The sequence below is a fragment of the Passer montanus genome, unplaced genomic scaffold (assembly GCF_014805655.1).
Source record: "Passer montanus isolate IOZ18808 unplaced genomic scaffold, ASM1480565v1 scaffold110, whole genome shotgun sequence".
In the NCBI taxonomy this organism is placed as follows: Eukaryota; Metazoa; Chordata; class Aves; order Passeriformes; family Passeridae; genus Passer; species Passer montanus.
In genome coordinates, this window is record NW_024357614.1 from 1424981 (window position 1) to 1444454 (window position 19474).

The 19474-nt window shown below is 38.7% G+C and overlaps 1 protein-coding gene across 6 annotated transcripts in view; it reads left to right on the forward strand.

Annotated features, from left to right (window-relative positions):
• Window positions 1-19474, forward strand: part of TNFAIP8 (TNF alpha induced protein 8) — a 43870-nt gene that overhangs the window by 15646 nt on the left and 8750 nt on the right. Inside the window, exon 1 of one of the 6 annotated variants that reach the window (XM_039731086.1) lies at window positions 8071-8177. The exons of 2 other annotated variants lie outside the window; for them this stretch is intronic. Coding sequence is in view for 2 of the 4 variants with exons in the window: in XM_039731042.1 (XP_039586976.1) it covers window positions 8368-8398 (31 nt within the window). In the remaining 2 variants the exon portion in view is untranslated. 3 more of the 6 variants (XM_039731042.1, XM_039731048.1, XM_039731095.1) reach the window with 3 other exon arrangements.

Genomic DNA, 19474 nt, shown 5'->3' on the forward strand with positions numbered 1-19474 from the left:
CTGGGGAAACTGTAACATTATGGTGTGATTTCTGTTTTCAGTGCAGGGATTTTTTCAAATCTATTTTTTTGGTGCTTTGCCCCTCAGATTTTCTAGGCCTTGCTTTTATTTTTGCAAAGGCTGCAACTGCATATAGTAACACAAATATCTCCTAAGAATTGTTACAAATTACTGCTGGGAAACTTATCTTCCTGTGTGACCAAGCTACAAAACTAGCTCTGATCAGCTGTACTCTTCACCAGACCGGAGAATTGCATTTTGCTACCTCTGTTCATGCAGGTCACAGTCTCATTTTCTCCAATGCTGCTCTTTGCTTGGCATAGCACTGTTGGCAGGAGCAATTTGTATGTAGTCCTGTTACAGAACCTTAAAAAAGTTCACTTAAAGTGAACTTTTAAGTGAACACTTAAAAAACTGAAAATAGTGAGTGAAATGTTTGCTATTTGAACAAACAGTGCTCTAAGCCAGTGTTGGTACGTATTGCATGATTTGGTGCAAGGCCCTCAAAAACAGTCTTTTTAACTTCCACCACAACCTGTATGAATTCCCAAACCACCACCAACTGTCACTGATTACCTCCTTGTGGCAGCAGCTCTCTGGCCACAGAGAGAAACACAACTTTCCCAAGCATCATTCTGGGAAAGGCTGTAAGAAGACCAGAGGAAAGAATAAGAAACAATTCTTGACATGCTATGCCTGGTATTGTGAACATGTAAAATGTGTTATAGAAATTTATTTACCAAAGGGCGGTTTCTTAATTAGCCAATGGTGATAGTATTTTAAATAAAAAACCAAGTAAGTCCACCATCTGCCCCAGGTAGGAGTGAGCAAGTGGCTCTGTGGGGATGCCAGCTGGGGCTAAGCCATGACAGTAACAACCAAGCCACTGAATGTTATTTGATATGTTTGCTCTTGAGAAATTGTTTTATGCTTTCTTATGCACTGAAAACTTGTCTTCACTAACTGCCGACTTCTGGATAAGTTAACCACTCTCAGTGCATGATATCTATATGACTACAATAAGACCTCCTATTATTAGTGGGTTTTGACAACATGATATGTACAGACAAGAAATCAGAATTACATCAGAATTCACATCTCAGAAGACATGATGTTCCTTTTTGTGTGACGTTTCAGACTGATTTTGAAAAGAAAGAAGATAAGCCAGTGAAACTCTTTCTGAGCTGAGAGCAGTCTTGTACCCTGGCAAGGTGCTGTTCTGTAACAAGTAACAAACATTGTGAGTTTGAATAGTAGGGATCAGTCTGAGCCACCATCCCATCAGGCCTGTGCTGAGACTGTGCTGTGACTAATAATCCAGGAATTAATGGCAGATGCAGCTAAAATTTATGAAGAAAGCTTTATTTTGAGGGTAAGTGATGGAGTTTCCTCATCTCTTAACCACAGGAGCTTTTGAGTGTATCTTCACAATAACTTAAAAACAACTCTTGTCACTATTTGGAAACTTAAAATATCAGCATGTTTGTGTCAAGGACAGCAGTTTGGAAGATGCACACTGCATGCTGTCTTGACAGTTTGCAAGGTGGTTACTGTCACATTATTTTCATGTCAGCTCTGAATATTTATAAATGGGGTCATGGGTATTGCAGAGATGTGACTTCCAAATGTTGTAGCAAAGTTATGTTCAATATAAAGCAGGTTCAGCTTTATGGAGCCTTTTGTGCATGTATCCTCCTGCCCTCTGTCTATATGTTTTCTGTCAGGGAGAGGAGCTGGGGTGAGTACTGTCTATTAGGGAAGTTTAATTCCATCCATATGGAATCCAGCATCTGTCCCCCACATGCTGCATTCCTGTCCTGCACTTGGTAGGCTTGTTATGAATTCCTTTGTCATCCCATACTGCTGCTCATTCGCCTGGTTCATTGTCAAAAGGAGGTCTTCAGACACACTTTTGTACATCTGTGGTGAAGTTCTAGATTTTGCTCACTCTGAAGGGCCACACCACCAGTGTTGTGTGGTTTCATTCAGCACCAGATTTGCCATATTTTGCTTTTACCATTTGAAAACGAAAGTATGGACAGACCTCAGCACACCAGTAGCTGGTGGAAAATGGATGTTTTAATGGGAAGGTCTAGAAAAAGGAAAGGAGGGCAGCATGGGAGGGGAGAAGAATAGAATCAAGTGCTGGATGCCAAGCATGGTGCAAGTGCCATTGAGCGATCCTCTAGTAAAATTATCAGGTGGCAATGACATGTTTTTATAATTCATTAACTTAGGGCTTAGCTTCTGTAATATATTAACCACATGGCAGAAGCACAGTCTAGAGTATCATTCATGGGTTTCCCCAACAGGTGGGGGTGTTGTATGTGTTTCAGCAAGTGCTGAAACCAGACCATCTGCCTCTGTCTGAAGTCTGCTGGGCTAAGTGGAAATAAAGAGTTAAGGGAATAACAAGCAGCAACGATCAGACCAAACCCAGCAGTACACATATTTTTCAGATCTGGATTATAGCTCAACCTACAAATCTTTTATTTATTTTGTTTCTCTGTCTTTCAGTGGGCTGAATTTTCCTAAGATAAAAACTACCTGATAGTTTGTGCCTGTAGAAAAATTGGTTTAAAATTTTGTATCATATGTAACTGAGATGTTAATGTTGTGCAGTTACATGGAAACACCAACTATTGCTGAAAACAATATTTTTGACAGTATTCATAAGCTAAGCACTGTCTAGGTTATCTTGATGTATGTCTTGTTTATGGTGGAAGATAAAATAGTAGTAAAGTCTGGCTACAGCAAAAGATAGGCTATTATACCTAATATTCTTATTTACAGAGCTATATAAACGGTGCTGTTAAAATCACACAGCTAATCAAGATAATTTTTTTTACTCAACTCCAAAATAATTAAATTGTGTAAGAGTTGGAATTTGGTTTTGCTGTGCTCACACCTCATGGACAGTGCATATTGCACCTTCTTTTGCAATAGTAGGAGTAATACAGCTACAGATGGTGTTGCTTTACGTCTGTTAGGAAATAACTTTAAAATAACTTCTTGGTTTGTCTGGTTTGCCTTGGTGTGCTTGCAGCTCTTTCAGTGCATAACTGAAAGCAGAACAACTTAGATAAAGTGGGCATAATACAATTCTTTGTTTCAGCAAGAAAGCTGAAAGTTCACTTTCTTCACTTTTTTTTCTATGCCTCTACCACACTCTCCCCCTGCCCCATCCTGCACATGCAATGTCTGCATGCAGCTTTATGCCTGTGTGTGGCACCAGCAGAGGGCACAGACTGCAGGTCAGCGCTGCACCCTTGGGCACCTGAGAGCTTGGCAGATGGATTTCTGCACCCTGGGAGAGGAGATGGACAGTGCTGGAAGAGGCAGCAGATCCTGCTTTTGTGCTGCAAGATCTCAGTGCTCTGAGAGCTCACCCACCAGTCTGAACTAATAGAGAAGTGCTAGAAAACAAAAATATTTCCTGTTTTATAAATCTGTGCTTCTTGAAACTCAGTGCAATTGTGATCTGCCTGCCTGAGGAAAAGGTTGTAGTGGTACTGGAAGGAACGCAGGAAAAGAGCAAAGGAGCAAGTCAAGGACACGCCTCTGTGACTTCTATAAAAAGGTCTTTCAGGGAAAATCTGCAAGTTATTAAGGCATGACTTGTAGAAGCAGTTGTTATAGTTAATTTCCTAATGATATCTCAGCATGGCTTCCAGCCTTGAATTTAACAATTTTCCTCTTATTTCTATGAGGAAAATACCACCATTATTTGTATGATTTTTTTTCTGAGGTACTGTGTTAGCATCTGGTTGCCCTTATGAGAGGTCAGCGTGTTTGGATATTCCATCCATGTATGCCGGCCAGACCTGATACCCTTTTTTTTGCTTGGAAGGTCTTAGACTTACATATAACAATTGTGCATTTTGTTTCCTCTCAGAACATTAGTTTGAGAAAAAATCAAAACTCTTGAGGATTGGTGAAATGCATTCTAGTGTGGCACATAATATCCTAGTACATTTTGAAAATTGTATACATAAAAAAATTAATATGTGTGAGTGATTCAGGATAGTATCCAATGTTCTCCTTATCCTGTTTGAAAACTTGTGTCATATATCCATGATCCACACGCATTGAAGAGCCTCAGAAGCTGAAATTCCATTAACCCAAACTTCTAGTGTCAGAAATGGGTACAACAGCTTTTTGTGGCTAAAAGGAGAAATGGCAAAAAGTTTCCTTGTATTTTTCCTCCAGGAATTCTGGCCCTCTGTGACATTATCTGTTCAAATGTGTGGTGGGTTTTAAGCCCTTCATTGTAGGAAGTTACTTTTGTTTTCTGTAAGAGAATATGCTGCACACAATTTTATTGTGTCTACTGATTCTGTTTTTAGAGTTTTTGCCATTCTTTGTTTTGCCCCTCCTATTCCATATCACATGCAGTGTTTACTTGCGTACCTTTTCCTTTTTCTCACAATTGGGAGTGTGGTGGGAAATCCAGATCTCCTCAGCTGCTGTCATGTGACTTCAAATAATTCAGTAAGTTACAGTCCATAAAAGAGACATAACTGACTTAGGGAAAAGGACTGGTGACTGTCGTCTGTGTCAGGGAATTGTAGTTGGGCACAGGTCTTATTTTTTTATTGTTTAAATGTTTGCAGTCCATTGGTTGCGACATTCTGGAAGAGCAGAAGATATTCACCGAACAACTTTAATTATGTTAACAAAATATGGAGAAGTTTGGGGTTTTTTAAAAATCCCATGAATGTGTGAAGTCTGAAGTGTGGCATTACCACGTCCTTCTCTTTAGAACTGTTCTAGGGCTGTTCAGGGGTTTTTTTTTAAGTTTACAGTAGAGGATTTAGTCTTGCTTCCATGGCAGCTGCTTCCTTTTGAAAGCTTCTTGCTGATACTTTTCTGGTAGTGGTGATGCTTCCTCTTTTTTTTATGAAACAAAATATTATAGTCTTTTTTGACGTTTCAGTCTTCTTGACAGCAATTTTGGCACTTTTTTTTTTCTGCTAAGATGCCTATTATTTCAGTTATATACTTACAAAACACATCATCATATTTGCAACTTTTGTATCTAATGGAAAAATGTAAAGAGAGCTGTCTCAGATTGGATTGTGACGCAAAACATAACCTGGGCTTTGAGCTGGATGGGGGATGTGCTTACCCATCTCTTCACAATTCCCCATGCACTACTGTAGTAAGCCAGGGCCTGGCTCTAGTCTGCTCTTGCTGTGGTGACCCTCCATTAGGGTTTAGCAGAAGTCAGGACAATTTACAGATGATGAGTTAAAGCCGAACCAAAACTAGCTAATTTTTTTTTTTTTTTGAAAAGTAAAACCAAAAGTTTTAGGGTTTGTTTTTTTTTTTTTTTTTTTTTTTTTCAGCAAAGAAGGGTGGAAAGGACTGTACTCCCCTTGTCTTACCCAGCTTTGAAGCTTTTAGCCACTGAAATAAATCAGCCCTTTTTTTTTTTTTTTTTTTTTTTTGTGTTGCACACAGATTATTTCATTTTCTTGTGGGAATTCTGGCCTTCCCTCCAAAACAGTGTATGTCCAAATGTGTGGTGAGTTTTAGGCCTTCATTGTAGGAAGGTACTTTTCTGTAAGAGAATCTGTCCTATGAAATTTAGCTGCACCTAGTAGTTATGCTTTTGGAATTTCTGGTATTCTTTTTTTGTTGTTGTTGTTCCTATTCCAAATCACATGCACAGTTTACAATTAAAGAGGGGGTTTTGGGGTTCCAGACTTTTTACTCACCATGCGATCCAGATCAGTCTGGATGCTTTGATAAATGTCACTTCCCTGTAGATGTAGTGTCCTCTGTTACCCGGGCTCTAGTGTTTTTCACAGACTGCTTAATTTTGACCTGCCTCACCTCATTACTTTTGCTCTCTTTCTAAGGACGGTAATTAAAGTTGATTGGGTGCAGACTCTGAAAAAGGTGATAATATCCCATTATCATATGCCAGTACAAGTTCCTGCTTAACCTGAGAGCCACAAATTACATATCTAACGTCTATGGCCAGGTTGGAGTCTTTTCAGCCAGCGCATGTATTTTTAAGAAACCTAACAACCAAAATGAAAGAAAAACCAGTTTTTCGAGTCTGAATTGGGACCCTGTATGCAGGAGTAACAGGACTGCATGAGATGTGTTGATTTTGTATGGAAGTAACTAAATAAAATCACTGTATTTTCGTTATCTTCTAGTGAGGTGTAAAGTTTCTGGGAGATTTGAGAAATCCTGATTTGCAGAACTTGCTGACATTTAATCACAAGTCTTATTATCTCTGTGTCTGTCATCTGAAATAACAAAAGGCATGCATCTAATATGTAAATCTGATCATGCAGTGATCTTGATGCTGGCTTATATTCCTATTTCTCTACAACACTTCCTTTGATTAAAGGACCCCAGAGGCTATTGCAGTTCTTCTGGACTAACCTTTTCTTCCTGTTCCTTGTCTATTCTGTGTGAAATTTTTTGATTGATTTTAATCTCCTAGTTACCCTTAACCAGTACTTTTTTTTTTTTAAAATCTTGAAAATGTGATTTCTTTAGCTACTCCAGTGATGTAGTTAGGGCAAAATTCAATTTCATTCTCTATTTTAATCTCCTAATTACCCTTAACTAGTACTTTTTTTTTTTTTTTAAATCTTGAAAATGTGACTTCTTTAGCTACTCCAGTGATGTAGTTAGGGCAAAATTCAATTTCATTCTCTGTGCTTTCAAGGATGCAGCATCGTACACCACAGGGGATGATAAGGCCTGCAGAAGACAGCTAGCTTCTTTAGGAATATCTTTAAGGAATCCACGGAGTTATGTGTATTGCAAAACAAGAAATTGGCAGTGTCACCAAAAGCCTTTAAATAAAAGGAAATCTGTCTTTTCTAGGTGTGGGAGGAGTACCTGGCAAAGGACAGTCCTTATAATAAAATAGCAGCAAATAGGATAAAAGTTCTAACATTCTGAAGTATTATTTACCCCAGTCCACAGAGCAGCTTTGCTGTAGGTAAAGAATTCATGCTGTATCTGTTATTTACAAGGCCATCCTACCTACATCTGGTCTTCGCAGCTTTGTGAGTGTTTAAGCCTTAACGATTCCAAGGGAATGTTACAATCTGGACAGTTTATTATTTTTTCCTCTGTGCCTCAGTGCAGAGCAGCTAACAGCTTTGGCTCTTTTTAACTTCACCGTGAAATACAAATACACTCACTTCTACTTGACTCCAGTAAGACATTTGCTAGCTGTTAATAGCTGTTAATGATGTTACCTCCGGGAGACCCTGACAGCCCTTCAGGCCCACACATTTAACCCCGTGAGACTGAGAGGTAGGTGGGAATCTGATTGCATGTTGGAGCTGGCAGTGCCATCAGGCCTTCACTTGAGGGACCACACCTCTCCTTTTGTCAGAGCAGTCATGGTTCCAGCGAGGTTTTGTCCTGTTCACTGTGCTAAAAATCCATTAAATGAGTAAGCAGGTTCCCTAGGACAATTATTTTAGTGGAGTCTGTCCTAACTGAGAATAGGCTTCTGAGTGATTCCCCCCGATTGTGCACTGAAGGCATGTGTGAGGCGTTGCAGACAGGGACGTGGCTGCTCAAGACCCTGATCTCTTGCTGTAAAAACTCTCTCGTGTAGTGGTTAAAAACATCAGCCTTGTCTGGGATGTGTGTGGAGAAACTGTAGCATAAAGAATCCAGATAGTTTTCCCTAGAATATAAGATGAATCGCTAGTCTCAGGGTAGATGGCACCATGCACTGAGCATGAGTGAAAGAAAATTATTTTGCTTCAACTGCCTGAAAGAAGGCTGCTAGCTCTCATCTATTAAGTCATCCAGCATTAGTCAGTGTAATTACGGAGGCTGCAGAAGTAATTCCAGATAGCAAACAGTGTTGAAATGTACAATTCGGGCTTAAAAACAAAACTATTTAAAATAGATTTTCCTGCAAGTTAAGGGAGCCCCAGTGTGACTGTCAGTCACCGCAATCAGGCACTACTCTGCACTCAGGGCTTTTTTGGCCTCTCCTGCTTGCTTTCTCATACCACGTTGGCAAGCTGCAACAAGTGAAAACTCCACCCTTCCTATAGACTGGGGAGAATAAGATTCATAAACGGCGACAGCTGGCGAGTAAAATCGGGGTTTCTCTGAAGGTGCTGTTTTTTCAGACAATCACTGTGTGCAGCTGAGAAAGGGGCGGGATCCTTTTCAAGTAGGTTAGTTGTGATTTGCTGAATCCGTGGACTTTTCCCCTCAAAACCCCAACCCTCTCTCTCTCTCTCTTTTTTTTTTCCCCTCCCCTCCTTCTGAGAGAGAGAGAAAGGGAGAGGGAGAGAAGTTGGCTTGCGGCTGCATCTCAGCGCGCACGTCAGCGTTGGTCTGGTCCCCAGAGCCTTGCCTGACACCATGAGTTCGGAAGCCGATGAGCCCAAGGAAGGTACGGTTCCAAACTATTTATCTTCGCAGGAGAGGAAATGCGCACGCTGCTTCTCTGGGCGCGGAGGAGAGTTTCTGCTCTCTTCAGCTTTCGGGCATTCAGAGGGGAGGGGAAAAGGCCTTGCAAAAGTGTTGGAAGCCCTGGCGATTTTGCAGGATAGGAAGTGACCGAAGTGTTGGCACCCAGGGGTATCTGTCTGTCTCGGCCATGGTAGTTTACTCACACGTGGAGTACGGATAAGTGGGAGAAACAGTGTTTCAAAACACTGGTAGCCAAATGTCGAAAGAGGAAGATTTCTTTAATTTGGGAGCGCTGTATTTTTCAGCAAAAGAGGAAGTTGCATGGGGAGAAGTGAAAGGTCATTATTTTGGGAATAAGGCTGATGCCACTCACTTCCCTGCGGATGAGTGTGTGTGCGTGTGTGTGTTAAAGCAGAGGAGAGTGCCAAAGCTACGGCGTGCTGCTGCCTCTGGACTGGAACGTGTGGAGGGGCTGGAAGTGCTCCAACAAAAATGCAATTATTCCCTGGTGTTGATCGGGAGGGGGGGTGTGAGAGGGATTCGGACAGTGGGGAGCAAGCAGGGGAGGAGGAGGGCAATTTCCTGAAAGTGCCTATGTACAAAAGAGCATTTATATAGATGAGGGAACAGGGCAGTGGTGGGGTTGTATGCTGGATTTCTTAGAATAGAATTGATGTTTCGTGGTTAGACAAAGTCCTTAGGGGGATTCAAACATACAGAGATCCAGTATGGCTGAGAAAAACAACTTTAAAAGCCCCAGCAGAAAAGCAAGCAGTAGAGAGACCTAAGCATTTTATATTTGGTGAAAAGAAGAACTTTTCACAATGTTTCAGGTGGTTTTCCCCTCACAGTCTGTACAACTTCCTTCACTTGAACATAAGATCACCATGGGTGTCTGTTTACTTGCTTAAAAGAGGATTTTGTTGATTTGCAAAAAAAGTCTCCTTGCACTGAATCAGAATTAATGCTAATAATACTGGTAGAACCTGGTAAGTAATGGAGCCCAATTGTCTCTGTTTTGATAAGAAAAATCCTTACATTTTTCTTCTTGTCAAATGAACATCTGAACCAAAAGGCAGCTTGTCGTTTTTGGTTTTTTTTTCTTCTGTAGGACAGATTTACTGAAAAGCAGAACTGTAAAAATTATTTCTCTATAGAAACTTTGGAAAAGAGAATATATGAACATACTCCTTCAGTTTTACAGCAGGAGAGATCTGCTTGCATGCTATAGCAGGAAAGATCCTCTGGTTTCATACAGGAAGCTCCAGACAGTTTTAAGAAGCTGGGTATATTTGAAATGTAAATTTTATTGTTTGAAGAAATGTCTTACCTTCTTAGATGACTCTGATTCTTAAAATCAAATAGGTTTGCCCTTTTCTTCATAAACAATTTGAGGTGCCAGGATTTTCATGCTGAAAAAAACCATTTGAAGCAGGTGTCTGAGAGAGAAAAAAAAAAAAAGTAATCAAAAAGCTACCTCAATTTGAAGCAGGTGTCTGAGAGAAAAAAAAAAAAAAAAAGAAATCAAAAAGCTACCTCTCTCTCTCTCTTATTTTTAACTTATTTTAGGGAATATTTGGGTTTTGCTGTTCTTTGTTCTTAACGTGTTAGAATGGAAAATGAAACAGCAAGCATTGTGGGAAGATGACGTACAGGTGTCACTGAGAAGGTTTTTCAGTCAGTCTGTAAACGTATCCGTGGTAATGTATTCACATCTTTAAAAGAACAATTTAAAAAAATGCATGAGAAAAGTGTGTATGTGAATAAAAAGTGAAATTAACAGATAAAATGTAGAATTGAAGCTGTCACACTACTTTGCCTAGTCTGACTGTACATTTATGGAAGCATAAAATACTGAAAAGTGCAGTCAAATACCCGTATATTGGTAGTGATCCAGTGTATGTAGCAGAATCTTTCAACAAGCTGTGTTTCATGAAGAAACTTCGGGTTTTTGCATAAAGAAAATGGATGCTTCGCAAATTCAAATTGAATGTGTGTCCCAGTCTTTTGACATTGAGGCTATATCATTTTAAAGTGGTTTACCAAAGGGGAGGTTGTTGATTTTTGTTTTAGGTGCAAGACTAAATGTCATTCTAAAAGAGAAATTCTGATTTACCCACAAACTATATGGTCCACCTAGGGAATCGGGAGGTAACTCCTGATTATGGAGGGAGTAGAGGGTACACTTGGACAGTTATAGAACAGGTATTTTACCAGATCCTGTACATTTCAAGGCCAAAACTAGTGATGAATAGTATAGTCGCTCATCTGCTACAAGATAAAAAGTGAAAGGAAGAGAAGGCTACATGAGAAATGTTGGTTTAATGATGTTTGTAAGCATAGGAAGATTTTTTTTTTTGTTTTCCTTAATGCAGAGGTTCTCAAATGGCCAGGAGCTAGTAAAGAGGTCTGTGAGAAGTTCTGAAGTTCATTTGCAGCTTCCAGGTGTGACTCCCGTGTGTTGGAAGATCAGCCTCAGTGAAGAGGAGAGTTGAGGGTGCAGTAATAAAATGGAACATTGTGTATGTTCTGCCAATGATCTGATGCTGAACTGAGCAATACTTCACTTTCAGCTACATTATACAAGGGAATTGCAGTAATTGGAGAATATTGGGATGTCTATAAAAGTAGACTTAGCATGGATTATTTAAAAAAATCTACATAACAAGATCCAAGATTGTAGGCTTTACTAGTGTAAAAACAAGCTGTATCCACTGTTACAATGAAACACAAAACAAAGGTCAATTTTGAATGGCTAACTCCTAAAGATTTTCTTTTTGTAATTAATCAAATAAAGGTAGAGCATTTGACCTCAAGTAAAATCTATTTTTTTAACAGGAACAGAGACTAAAAAGACATTGCTAGAAGACAGGCATTACCCCAGTATATATTACACTAATTGCTGGATATAGGGTATGCAGCAGTGTATGTGGGGTTTTCAGCTTCTACCTTTGATGTCTTCATGGTCTGTATTAGAATGGTAACATGAAACAGGTTTTTTTTTTCCTCCTGCCACGCTGCTCAGTAACTTCAGAACAATCTTTATATTTACCACAATGCTGTGGTAAATATGTGCATGTGTCATTATGGCATCAATCTGTATTGCATTTACAGATTCCAACAACTGTCATGATATAAATAACCCTGTCACATTTTCTTGTTTTCATTGCTTTCACCAGATGAAACAACTTGTGTGTTAAAGTCCATAAGAAGACTATAGCATTTAACTGCATGGCATAATTTCATTCTGGTGTTGATTGGTGACATGTCACCTACCATGGAAGGTACCAGATGGTTTCGGGCTTTGATTCGACTGAATTCCTTTTTGACATCTGAAGGAAATGTTTTTAGTCCTGTCATGTTAAAACTATGTATCATGAGTGCACATTTTAAAATACATGGCAACACCAATCAAGATTATTGTGATGCAAATGCATTTCTTCAATAGAGGGAAACAGGAATTTATGTAAAGCTCCAGAGAACTTCAACTTCATGCTACAGGTTTTATGCAATATATTTTAAAAACAACAGGGGAGAAGTCTAATATCTCAAAGGAAAAGTAAAATAGTAACAGATAATCAGCGTGAATGTAAGCCTGTAAAACAAACTCAGACACAAGTGAGAGCCTGCATTGCACCTTTTTCGTGCTTAGTTTTGAATACCACATTTCAGGAGGGAGAGAGATCAGAGCATTCCTATAAGTGCTTGGAGATTTTTTTAGACATGATTAGCATTTTTTTTAATCCAAATGAGATTACTGAAGAATGAGCTCACCTGTTTTGTTCCTTTTAGAGCTGAGAACAACACAGGGGTTATAAAATCACAGAGCAGTCACTGTTTCAAGAAGTTAGTACTCCCTCCTGTAAGTAGTACTGGATTTGCTTTCACATCTTGCAGTCATCTTTCATGTGTGAATGTTTTCCAAGCTAGAATTTTGTTCTAGACAAGATATCAGTTGCTCTTGTGCTCCTACAGTCCACTTACTCCATCTGCTCCGTCAATGGGACTCAGTAATGTGTCCATCCCACTAATTCCAAAACTAGCATTTGTTAGAACCTATTTTTATTTTATGACAATGAATGGGGAAATCCAAACTGTAGAAGTAGAGCATGGAATTAGTACTTAACCCCACAGATTTGAATCACCTTCTGCTCTCACCCTAAAGACTAAAAATTGTGGGCTTCCTTTGTTTCACCTGCTCTTTGCTTAGCCTCCCTTGTCAAGATAATAATCTTCATAAAACATTAAGGCCAATGAAACAGGGGCCTTTTGTTGTAGTAGTCTGGACAGTTCAGTTCAGAAGCAGGAAGAATCATCTGGCCCCAATGGATGTGTTGGAGATCTTGATTACTCAATTTGAGAACTTTTTTTTTTTTTAATATCTCACAGATATAAAAAAGATAACTTTCTTACTGTTGACCAAGAGAATGAAAAGATTGCTGGCTGTGCATATCATGTACACAGCCTTGTAAATCATAGCAATGCTTGACAATTCGGCCTTTTGTGCAATAATAATTGGTATTATTAATAATTGGAATTATAATAGGACAGGGTGATAGGGAAAAAAGTATCCCTCTAGTACAGGAAAGAAGGAAAAAAGAAAATAAGCTTGTGAGAGTTTAGAAAGAATTATTACTAGCCAGGTGCTGTAAAACAGTATCACATATGCATGAGGAAAGCATTGCCAGAACTACAAATAGCAGGGCAAAAGGAAAATAAAGAAGATAAAACCTTAATGAAGAAGAAGCAATGGGAAATTTAGGGGGAGTAAGAGTACAGTACACAGGCAAGTTGGAACTGGCAGATTTTTTTTAGTGTAGTTTTGGTGACAGTACATTTAATGAAGCAAGATGCAAGAAATAAAAGGTCTATGAGGACAAAAACTGCCATGGTTTGTAACACAGCTGCTGCAGCTTCATTGAGGTGTGGGCCCTTGACTCTCACAAAGAGCACTGACTTCAGGCTGTTAAGGCATCAAACTGTAAGAAGGTCTTCACCTCTCCCCTTCAAAACTGAAAGAATTGTTGTTTTTATTTTCCTGGCCACATCAGGGTCATCTTTGAGATAACCTGTTTGTGAGTGGATCAGATGTCCACTCTGATTGCTTTTCCTACAGGCTCAGAATTTAATTAGTTGAACTGGTGTTTTTTTGTTGTATAACACATTTGGAAGTCCATATGCAGTAGTTGTTTTCTGCAGGACACTTTGTACCTCATGTATTTATTAATCTGTGCAGCTGCATCAGATGAGGAAGCTAGGTGGTAATTTGAGCACAGGCCATGGGATAAACATGGGCTGTAGCTGATAGATTACTTCAGAGAATCACTGAAACTTAACAGGTTAATCATTTAGCTGTGATTGTAGGGTTGAATGCTAGATTGCTTTGAGAAAATTCCATTAATATAATTATACTTATGCAATCAAATCTTTTAATCCAAAATGAATTGCAAGGTTCACATGCTCAGTTTCAAATAAGATTCAGTCCCTTGAGCTATCTGGTTGATAGAGAGAATCATAGATTAACTGAGGCTCTAGGGAATTTCTAGAGGTCACTGGGCACAACATTTCACTAAAGGCAGAGCCAGCTTTAAAGTTGGATCCAAATTCAAAGTTAGATGAGGTTGCTCAGGCTTTTTCCAGTTGTATTGATGCTGTCTTCCAGAGTGGTGATGCCACCACTTCTCTAGTGACCACTTTTGTAGTGCTTCAGTGTTTGGCCACACTTGCTGTGTCATTCCAAATGACACTTCCCCTTGATGCTGCTTGTGTCTCCTGCCCTCTTCTCTTTTGCTGTGCACCCTCAAAAAGAGCCTGGCTCTGCCTACTCTGTAACTGTTCAGTAACAAATTGCACATGATGGTAAGGACCACTGTTATTGTCATCAAACCTGGCACTTTCAACACGTCTTTGGTATCAGGTGCCCCACCTCCCTAATAATGCTGGTGACAGCCTGTAGGATCTGCTTCTATTTGCCAGCTGCCTTTTTGGGGGAGATCGTGGGGAGCCCAATACTGTTCACAGTATTCCACATAATGGAAGAAAGTACTTTGGTTTCAAGTTCTATGAGTATAACTTTTTCATTTTCTGAAATTGTTGTATTGGAGACATAGTTTCCCAGTCTTCCTTTCATTTATCTGTGATTATAGCATTTGCTGCATTATGGTACTTAGACCTTTGGGTTGTTTCCTTCGGAGACTTTGCAAACAATGGACTGCCACAAATGAGACAGAGATTTGAGACCAGGAGCTAAAGAGCTAAAGTCAGCGAATCTCTGCAGGATCAAAAGAAGTATCTGGGTAAGGGAAGGCCTTGCACATACATTTGGTAAAGCTGTATTCTTTACCATTACTACTTCCAAGTGTACTAACAGGCTAAATTAATTGCTTCTAAGAATAATGAGTGTTTTGTTATACATTAGCCAGGAGTAGCTTAAGGCTGAAACAGTCACTGTAATTTGCAGTTTTTATCCAAAAACACACAACATTTCTTTTATCACTATTGATTTATTATTTGGTCAAATATTCCATTAAATATTACAGTTTCAGAAGGGTTCTTAAATGCTGCTTTTTGAGAAACAAAATGCAACCCCTCTCCACTCAGTCATTTAGTGTCCCTCTAATAATAAATAAAGCAAATGAAAACTATATTGCAGGTCTTATTTCAAACTTATGAAATTATTTTTTGCTACAATTCGACTACAAAATGTGGTAAAAGGAGATAATTTTATAAAGAGAGGTTTTCAGGCTATTTCATGAAACAATTTCTGGTTTTTAATTTTTCCATACTCAATAAAAGTAGTAGGCTAAAATAGTTTAATCTATTTCATAATGGCTTTAAAGCAAAAATTACCTTTTTTCATAGTTAAAGATTATTTTTTCATGTTTGTGTATTGGCTAGCTATTTCTAAATCCAGTAGTATCCAGCAGTAGTACTGTTACTAGTAGCAATTGCTGTTTATGAGTGTGTAAGAAATTTGAGTGCTTAAACTGGCTGTTCTGCTTTAATGAGTAGCACTAATCTGAACAATAGCTTTATACATATTGACACTAAGGTTTTTTTTTTATGGTGGGAAATCTGAACATTACAGATGTTCATGTTTTCTTAGTTTGCATAATTATATCTGATGAGTTACTTGTGTTTTTTAATGGTAGGTGTACACTTCCTGTTTTGTGGATGCGTCTCTGTCATGACTACAAAACAGGATACACAGTGGGATTAGCAATAAAATGCAACTGCCAAAATCTCAGTTGTTTTAACCGTTGTGTCAGCAAAAGCAGAAGCGTTAAACACGTTGTCATTTGGAGACAGTCTTATTTTGAGGGAGAAGGAGAGAAACTGAGTGGCCTGTTCTTTGAGATATTCATTCTACATTTAAGACTTCGGGATGTTTTCTCTTAAATTTTGTTCTTATCACTAAGCGTCTCTGCCCAAATTGGGTGGTGATTTGACTCAGTTTCCATCAGTTAATTCCCTGTCCCAGTTCTAGTGTGTGCTTCATTTCTAGCGCTTAGCTGGCAGGCAGAAGTAGAGAGCTCGCATCTCTTGGTGGCCTGCTGGATTCAGTCTGGGGACCTTGGCATTCAAAATCTTCCCCACAGATCTGTTTTAGCAGAAGCAATATAGAGGTTGGATACACACTGCATAAACTAATTTAATTTTCCCTATCTTTTTCAGAATTTGGTATCAGCATTTGTAACCATGCAGATTAGTAGTGAAAGGTCAGATAGTCTGTTGTGCACAGCAATAGGGAAAACCTACATTTTAGTTTGACAGGTAATGTACAAATGTCACAGTGTCTGCAGAGTCCTGTTCCTGCTGGCAGTTTGCAGCAATGAGAATAAATTGCAGTAAAGTGGGAATAAACACCTAATTTATTTGAGAGCATTTATCCTTGAAAGGTTTGAAACCTGAAATTCCAGGGACATTCTGAGATGATTTTATGTATCTGTAAAGGCCAGTAATTGTAAGTTTCTCTAAGGCATTGCTAGATGCCCTGTGCATCTCTAAGAATGTGATACCCTCAAGTCCATATCCCAAAATATTTACATTCATACAGCAATTAATAAAGAACTGAGTGCATGCACAGACAAGCATCCATTTAATTAACTTCAGAGCGGTGTGGAGAAACCTTTGAAAAATGCAGAAACTCCTTATTTTCAAACCTGACACTTTCATGAGGAATGGTTTTACTTTTGCTCTGTCCACTTTGCAAAACTATTCTACAAAGGCAATTGTATTTCTAGAAAGAATAAAATTTGGTTTTGATATTAACGGAAGCAAGCAGATGACTCGTGAATACTTCAGTTACTGATTCCAGTGGCTGTTTTTCCTCCTTGTAAATGAGAAAATGAATGGATGTTTCTGTTCAGTTAAAAACATTTGTTTTAAAAACATTCACTGAGGCATAGTGATGCCAACTTCTTTAGGAACTTGAAACAATGAATAATAAATTTGAGCATCTGCGAACAGAAATGGGTACTTCAGGAAGGGATAGGAATAAAGTTTGACTCTGGTGTCTTGTGGTGATATGTCCTTATCAAGCCCACAGCTTTGTCCTCAATGTGGAAATTAGAGATTTAAATTCTGTGGTGCAAGACATCGGGTCCTCGATGTATGTTTAAACTCTTCTTTACAACAAGCAGTTGGTATTAAAATCAGTAACTTGCAGATAAATGTTGATCCCTTCTTTGTAACTTGTTACTTGATGTGATACAGTTGGGGAGGAGAGGACAACATTATGGTGAGAAAAAGAGAAAGTATTGACATTTTTATTTCAGTGCAAACACTTGAAATTTAGATTGATGGTGTTTCTATTCACCACTTGAAGGCTTTCCTTTTCCTGGTTCAAATTTGCATTCCTCCTTCTATTACCTATGGGTAATAATCTTGTTGCACTCAAGGTGCAACAACCTTTCTTGCTATTTTATGACCTTTCATAGCTGATCAGTGCTGTCCATTGCTTAGTTGAAAATGTCATTTGATGTCACTGCAAAGTAAAGAAGCTAAATTGTCAAATTCTGCAGCAATCAATCACCAGCTGTAAAAAACCGTGCAGCCAAGTCTCATATGCTTTGCCCCAAGAAGAGAATTACAAAGAAGATGCAGGTTTAACAAACAGAAGATTTGAGGCTGAACAGGGACCTCTGGAGGCTGTCCAGCTTTCAGTCAGTAAATATACTTGTGACCTTCAAAAATAAATAGGATTATTACTGCTTTGCTAGATAGCAGAGTTCTGTATCCAAATAATACTACTTCCTGATGTATGACAAGGTCAGACATAATATTTAACCAAAGATTCAATTTTACAGAAGAAGATTAAGTTCTAACTAACAATATTGAAGACCCATTTTTTCTCTTATGTTTTATATTCTACTAGAACTTAAGGACATTAGTGAAAGCAAACCAAACTCTTAAGATATGTGGGGAAGTGGATTGGTGTTTTGACAGTCTTAAATTATGTTTAATTTGTTGTGTTGTTGTTGTTAAGTCAAATATTTTAAAGGTGGGTTTGGGTGGCACTAGTGGAAACAAAGAGGAGACAAAGCTAAGCCTCTGGAAGATAACTGTGTGCTTGGGCCTTGGAGAGCCTGTGAGGGAGAAGAGAAGTGAAGAAGAGAAAAGACTCAACATCTTGTTTCATGACTGCATGTTTGGATAAAGGTTGTGTTAGTATGGATACAGAGGAAACAGGCTGTAGCTACTAAATAATGGGAAAAGAACTTAAAACTTAGCAGTTGGTTCATTTTGCTCCTTGTGGAATAGGAAAGTAAACATGTTAGGTGTGCAGAAAAAATTGCCATTTCAGCCACCAGTTGTAGTCTTCCATAATCATGGAAATTGCCATGAGTGAGTGGTATGGAAGGCAGACAAAGCACATATTGTCTCTACAGCCATGCATTGAATTCCATAAAATTTATCCTTTCTAGTAAAAAAAAGGGTAGTAAAAAATTAAAAACTGAAAAAGAGATGAAGGTTGCTACTAGTGTGTTAGGCCTAAAGAACAGCCGATATCTGATAAGTAAAATTCTTAGATGGTATAATTTTGTGTATTCTTTATAATCTACATTTCAATGTTGATATTGCAAATGAATATACCAAACTGACACCTGAGAACTGAAAGCCCTGACTAGACTGCTAGATTTTATGCAGCTGGCCTGTAGCTGTGGTAGTCTTCAGTGCCTCAGAAGTTAGTTTTATATATATATGTGTACATATATATACACACATAAAGTTAATGGTAGCAATCCAGCCTGCTTTAAACATTAAAATGAAAGACAAATACTGAGGGAGTCCCATCCTCTCTGTAAGAAACAGACAGTGTAGCTACAGATCAACAGGGAGAAGAACAGAGAGCTAGAACTAGAAATACAGGAAAAACATTATTAACAAGTTTCAAAGACGTTGTAAGATCCCTCACAGACTTCTGTGTCATTTGAACTCTGAAGCCTCTGCTTTGACTCTTTACATGTGATTCATATACATGCCCTTTGCATTTTAATGGCCAGGCTGTGACATATGCCTTGTGATTGAGTTACCTGTCTCTGTCATGCCAGATTGGCATCTCATTTGGACCTTCCAGTTCATTGTATTTTTGCAACATATCAAGTTTAATTTTCTCCAGTGCATTCCAAGTGCTCCTCAGCTGCTGGCCGCTGAGGTTTTCCTTCTGTGTTGAAGCCAGGAACTCTTTTTTTTTTTTTTATATGTATGTAGTTCCTGTGCCTACAGCTAAGTGTTTTGGGGTTAATTTTTTGTGAGAAATAATTCTTTTTGCCAGGATGATTGTAAGAGCAATTAGATACCACTTTTTTAAATTTCAAATTTAGAGTGCCACTTGGGTTCAGGAGCTTGGCACTGTTGCCTTGATGCAGTTTGGTTTGTATTTCTAAGGCTGGACAAAATATAGAGTACCTGCATTGCATTTGATTGATTGGAAGGAATGACATAAGATACGTTTAATTTCCTGTGAAAAGGTTTGTCAGCCTTATTATTCACTGTGCATGGACACTTGGTAGATACAGAGGAACCTGATACAGCCCTGAAAAGACCAACAGCT